The sequence below is a fragment of the Sinocyclocheilus rhinocerous genome, unplaced genomic scaffold, assembly GCF_001515625.1.
Source record: "Sinocyclocheilus rhinocerous isolate Xijiao unplaced genomic scaffold, SAMN03320098_v1.1 scaffold1046, whole genome shotgun sequence".
Taxonomy (NCBI): domain Eukaryota; kingdom Metazoa; phylum Chordata; class Actinopteri; order Cypriniformes; family Cyprinidae; genus Sinocyclocheilus; species Sinocyclocheilus rhinocerous.
In genome coordinates this window covers 162,871-169,664 of record NW_015646218.1, presented here as the reverse complement: position 1 = coordinate 169,664, position 6,794 = coordinate 162,871, and the positions used below count along the sequence as shown (strand labels likewise).

The following is a 6,794-nucleotide window of genomic DNA, read 5'->3' as shown; positions in this document are numbered from 1 at the left end:
TTTTTATTTACCCTTTAATTTCGTGTATTTCCCTATTGTATGCTTTTGCAATAAATGTTGATCATGCCAGTAGAGCCTGTGTGTTTATGTATATTCTAGCAATATTTTGCAATGTACTTTAAGAAACAAAGTCTTGAAATCTTTCGGGGAAACCGTGCAAATAAATAACTGCATACATAAAACTGAGTTCTGATGGGCGTTTTCAAACGCGCACATGTTTTAAGAGGGGCGTGGAATGGGCGGGGCAAGACAATCATCTCGAAATATCATTGGTCCCTTGATTTGACAGGGCAAACAGAGGGTGGAGTTAGTCGAAGAAGGGGTGTGTGCGCTCACGGATTAAGCGTGATAACTGGCGCAAATTTTCGGTTCAACCTATTCACCAAAAGCTGTAAAGTTTGGAAGAGCTGAATGAAAGTCTGAGACGGGAAGAGAAAGGCTTGACATCTTAAGTTTCTCTTGTCAGGACAAAGAGAGCATTAGAAGGGTAAAGGAAAGAGGAAAATCAGTTTGGCATTATCAGTGGGAACACTGCTTTTCAGAATCAAAGCTGCAGGTAATTGTAAAGGGTGTCAGGTTTAAGGACTATCACTCAGCCACGCACCAGAGAGAATAATAGTGATACACTCAAAGGAACGACAGAACGCAAGATGGATCGCAAAATCCCCGATTTTGCTGGTACTTGGAAAATGAAAAGCTCCGAGAACTTCGAAGAGCTTCTCAAAGCACTGGGTAAGTGTTAATCATGATGCAGACGCGCGCGCAAAGAGTGCGCAAAATTGACTAACCAATCCTGAATGCGCGGGCATGGATTGCGCTACAGACCAACAAATTCACCACCGCTCTTGCGTGTCTATGCAAAACCGTTTTAATATTCATTCCATATAACTAGTCGGTATCTGTTTTTATGTTACTAGTACTTATTTATTTTACTGTCAATTATATATACAGATAGTTAGGCTACTAGTTATCATTTAGTATTTATTAGATACAATTAACTATTTATTAGGTATACTTGTTTTAATAAACCTAGCAGGTAAAAAGCAATTGGCACTGCGTATCCGATTGGGCAGGGTTGAGTTTATTTCGCTCAATTTCCTTGAGCAATACCTGTCTGGAGCTTTGTTAAAGATCCATTCGTCCACAATAGTTTGCGTTTGGACATAAAAACGCCTCGCACTCTCAATTTTAGTGTGCATACATATTGGAAAGTCAGTTCACTAGCTGTCTTTGACGACCAATTCGGAAATTCTTGTTTAAATATTTACCACTGGTCAAGCCAGAATCCCGGAGTTTCAGCGGGTTCCCAAAATTTGAATGACGTCCGATTTAATGAGGGCACTGCTGCCACCCAAACACCCCTCTTCAACAGCCTGTGTCGAACAAAAGAAGCAGATTCCCTGAGAAGGAAGAGTAGGTCCTTCATTTCACCATTCAAAAGAATGATGAGATGAAGCAGACAGGTTAAAGAGGGCGGAGAAGGAGAAGCACAATGGAGAGAAAAGGCCCCGCTGTTTCTGGCATGGGAACATGATGTGTTATATGAATACCCCAAATTTCAGGAGATGAGATCTGCAGCCACACGAACCCTTCTGAGGACAAATGTCATCGTAAAACCGAAGGGGGCGTGGCTATATGTGAGGAACGTGCATGATTGACAGACTGGCTGATGGAGGAATGAACTTTGCGACTTGCTTTAATGTTTTGCACAGACACACATGCGCATTCATATGTACACACTCTCTTAAATTCACAGACTTTCAGCAATGGCACATTAAAATTCTTTTCGCCACACAAATATTTCAGTGCACAGATGAGCCCAACGTGTCACCAAACCCTGTCATCCACCCTCCTCCAACTTGTGTCCTCATCTCCATCCCTCTATTCTGAAATACTTCCTTTGACCCCTAACCTATGACACTGACCCTGACCGTCTGACTCCTCTGACATCTTCTCTCAGTTAGTTATGGGGTTTGAAGCAGTGCTTGATCTGACAGGAGCCGGTTTAACTTTATTAACTAATGTTTTTAACAAGGTTCTGCCCGGATTACACTCTCAGAGTGAGAATGTGGCTTGTAAATACGTTTAAATTTCCGTTTTCTTGTGTTTATTGCACTAATTGTGTAAGAATATGCATGTGCTAATGGCTTATGCTAAAAGTCATTAGAGTATTGGCAATTTGTTTCCACGTCTATCCCTGTACGTGTGTCTAAATTTTGGCCCCCTCTTGTCTGCCTTCATGTGTATATATTTACTTTTGGTGACAGGTGGGAATGTGTGTGAGGTGAGTAGTGTGAAATCCTACTCGATGCACAGAGGCTCTCTCTCTCTCTCTCACACACACACACACACACACACACACAGACTGGCCTTTATATCTAGCTGTCTTTTTTCACACTTGAGTATCTTTTTCTATGTCTCTGCTGCCATTCTTGCTCATTTTTTTCTTCTTTTGTCAGTAATCTTGCCCTTTTTTTCGACTGTGCCATGCTTTTTTCTTTGTTGCCTCTGCCCTTCCCTTCTTCCAAACTGTGGTCAATCCATTTAGGTTTAATAGATTACAGCATCCCCTGTGGCTGGTTGAATAACTTCCCCTTTCAAAGCTATCACCCACCTACACACACACACACACACACACACACACACACAGCAAGGCTCCATTTGACATGCAGTATTTAATCGGTTTGTCGGAATGTACAGTTAGATTTTTTATGTATGTGTAGAACACAAAAAATAAAGTAGTGTGTGTTCGGTATTGATCAATAGGTTTGACCATTTTTTATTTATAAATATTTATGCTTATCTCTTGGTTATCGTTTCTTTAATATTGGGCTTATTGATAAATCACCATTTGGTTGGTCTTTAACGAACAGTCCCAACACCATCACTACACCTCAATACATTTTTTGCATAATTAATTTGATTGTTTTCATGATTATTTATTTATCAAACTCATTCTCAAGTGAAAAACATAAAGTAAAAGGAGACAAAATAGTACTTATAGTAATAATAATAATAATTCCATATAACAATTTACTTATAATAGTATTAAAAAAATGAAAATATTAGTAACTATTAGAATAGTATTTTAAAAGCAAAAATTATGTTATAAATATGAATAAATGTTATAATAGTAAATATTCATAATTGTATAGTATTATTATAATAATTATTATAATTAATATTTTGCATGCATTGTTATAGTCTGACAGTTACTTAGTTATTTGTGTCAAAAAACTATTAAAATAGGTCCTGGATTACAGTGATCAGCAATTAAATTGGTATAATATTAATGTAACATTTAGTTATGTACCGTATTTGTTGGGATTACAGAATATCAGATGATCTCTAGTGTGTGTTAAACTCCATTACCATGCTTTTTATTTTTCTGGGTGCTCCGTCTTGTCAAATGGGTTTCTCTCTATGGGATTATAACAGGTGATGTCATCAGACAGTGCCGGCAGCGAGCGCAGATGTGTGGAGTACAGCCAATCTTAATAAAATCATTCTCATCCCCCTTTTTGTCCTTTAAACTGTGTGAATGAAGAATTCCCCATAACCTCTAAGGATGCCAGAGTACTCACTGTTCTTCAGGAGATTGTTCTGATCTGCATGTGTGTGTTTTGTCAGGTGTGAACGTGATGCTGCGTAAGATTGCGGTCGCAGCTGCATCAAAGCCATCTGTGGAGATTACGCAGGACGGAGAAACCCTGTCAATCAAGACCTCCACCTCTGTAAGGACCACCCATGTCACCTTCACAGTTGGACAGGAGTTTAATGAGGCCACTGTGGATGGACGTCCCTGCACGGTACACACGCACCCATAGAAAAACACTTCAGTCTTCCTACTGTCCATTTGTCTGTCTGTCTGACAAATTGTCCTTTTCCAAAACATGCAAAAGAGCAAGAACCTATGAAGTGTGTGTGTGTTTATGCAGTCCTGATCGCTGATGTGGACTCAATCACACCCTCCATCTCAGAGGAGCTATCAAACTGGATACACACCCATTCCTTCAACCTCCATCCCTGGAACTCACATTCTCATGGGCACTGATCTCACTCTTTCCATCTCCAAAGAAAAATACTGCCTTCACATATTTGTCTGTCTCTGTTTCTCTCAGAGCTTTCCTCGCTGGGAAACAGACAGCAAGATTAGTTGTGAACAGACTTTGCAGAAGGGTGAGGGTCCAAAAACCTCATGGACCAGGGAGATGACCAATGACGGTGAACTGATTCTGGTTAGATTTATTCCTATTATTATGTTATCCTTACAACTCTTACACACACATGAGTCTTTGATCATATTTGATCTTTTAATAGTCTTTTTCCTGCTTTTTTTGGCAGACCATGACCGCAGACGATGTCGTGTGCACAAGAGTTTATGTCAGAGAGTGAAAGTATGAGGAAACAGGAAGAACATCCATCCAGATCACGCTGTTTCATCGTTAACAACAATGACTTTGATTTTATATCATCTATTTCCTTTCTCCCTCATCGCATCTCTTCTTTCATTTTTTTTTTTTGACAGTGTATTTGAATAATACATCAGAGAGCCATGCAAATAATTCATGTGAGAAATTGGGTCCTGATTTGTCATTTAACAAATACATCATTGTGGGCTCAAAGGCACTTTTAAGGGTTGGCCTTCACATAGATGAAGACCTGGAAATCTGAAGCTTGGAAACCAGACTTTGGTGAGACAGTCCATAGTCACCACTGAAAAATATCAGTCAAGGTGCGGTCATATTTACTATTGTAAAATTTCACAGGCGAAATCCAGTTGTTTTTAGTAGTGATCTACATTAATGGGAATTTCGAGTAAGGGTGAAAGATTTCTCCACTCAGATTTCAGAAAAAGTTCAAGTTGGGTTGAAATGAGCTGTGCTTCATACATGACTACTCTAAGGACAATAGATAATTGACCTTTTTTGCCTGCGAAATTTGTTTGGATAGTTTTAAAATTAAAATGTACCATTAATTTACAGTAAATTTGACTATATTCAGTTGATTATGAGAAGTTTTTGCCTTGATTTTGATTTGCTGTTGACACAGTTTATAAATCTTACTGCATAATTTGCAACAGATTCAAAAGGCAGATAAAATGCTTCACTTCATTCCATCCCAATATCCAATCAACATTTTAACATTTTATGAGCACATTTGACTCAAAATTACACTGTTCATTGAAATCTCCAATTCATTCTTATGTAACATTCTGTACCAAAGGGGGCGGAGCTAAGCAAAGGGTCAGTTGTAATTAGAACCCCATGAAGCTCCAATCCCAACCTTCTCTTTTCATCTTTAATTTTTTGTATATATTTTAATAAAACCTGAATCTGAAGTTTCATCCAAAATCTTTTTTCATTATGTTTTTTTTTATTTTCAAACAATTACTTATTTCTGTGCATGGACAATAAAGGTTGCTGCCAAGAGTTAGTGTTTTTCTGTCATTCAGTAGCATTTATCCACACAGAAGCTTACTGGCAGCTCCATGATGTTAATGGAATGAATGTCAGTTGATTTTTATTTCAAAATAAGAAGAAATTAAAGAAACTGCCTTGACCTCTTTAACAAACCCACACTCCTTCCCACTCTCTTTTCTCACTCAGACACACTGGTAGGTTCACATCTTATTTTAGTATTTCTGCCAGCTGTCTGTAACTAGAATAACTTGTCTGTCCCTCTGCACCCCTCCGTCTCTCCCTGATTTTTCCATCTCAGTCTTTCTTCTTTCTCATCACTATCACCCTCTGTGTGTCTCTGGTTCCTGTCTTTCAGCTCACAGTTTTACAAAACTTTCAATGCACTGATTGTCATTCAAATGAAGGGAATGTAAATGTATTGTAAAATAAAAATGGATGAAAAACACCCGTAAGTCATCAAATAAGAAATTTCCCCAGTAACTTGATCTTCCACTCCAAACATTAACATTTCTGTTTGCTATGATGTGCAGAACAGTGTTGACCGTGGGTCATTTATTACACTCTGGATTAGCCAATAGGATAAAGCTGTTAAATAAAATGGATCCAGGCAAACAAGCCAACTGTCCAATCCAGGCAGGAAATGCCAGTCGGGTTACAAGGTGACGATGATTGACAGCAGATGTGCTTAACAAGGAGCAGGATCATAAGAGGGAATGGAAACTCAGGGTCAAAATGAAATGAGGACCAACACACAGTGCACTCATATGCATATTCATATATACTGTACATATACTGTATCTATCATACACAGTACGCCATCACATCCAAGGATGTTAAGAGCGTATATACAGATTAATAGACATAATTAAGTGTATTCACTCTTAAAAAAAAATCAAAGGTAGAATGGAGGTGATGGTGGAATGTGGAGAGGTTTAGGGGTGATGCCTGCAGCTGTACTTGGTTATTATGTGACCCTAATAAAACCAACCCCTCTCTACCTCCTGCCCCAATAAAAGACCCCAAATAACCACCTCTCCTTCCTCCTTTATTACCCCCTGGGGCTGTAATAGGCAGCTGTCTCTCTCCTCTCAAAAACCACAAGCACATTTGCACACATATGAAACCAAACATGCACATTCTTTCAAACCTTCACATGTACCATCAAACACTTTGGCCACTGTGAGCACAGACCATAAAACCGCACACATACACGCACTCACACACATGAGTGCCCACAGCCAGTAATGGACCTTAATGTAGCAGAAACACTTGCATATTTGGTCATTGGCTTCAAAGGAACACAAGCAGATATGAGTCTAACAACTCATAAACACACACACATTGATTTTGCCCAGCTATGTGCAGGGCAGG

General features: G+C 39.0%; 1 protein-coding gene across 1 annotated transcript; it reads left to right on the top strand.

Annotated features, from left to right (window-relative positions):
- The first annotated feature begins 380 nt into the window (after nucleotides 1-380).
- Nucleotides 381-5,345, top strand: LOC107707163 (cellular retinoic acid-binding protein 2-like). The gene is made up of 4 exons (XM_016511083.1): nucleotides 381-732; nucleotides 3,631-3,809; nucleotides 4,122-4,238; nucleotides 4,345-5,345. The coding sequence occupies exons 1-4, from the start codon at nucleotides 651-653 to the stop codon at nucleotides 4,393-4,395; spliced, it is 429 nt and encodes a 142-aa protein (XP_016366569.1). The 5' UTR covers nucleotides 381-650; the 3' UTR covers nucleotides 4,396-5,345.
- The last annotated feature ends 1,449 nt before the right edge of the window (nucleotides 5,346-6,794 follow it).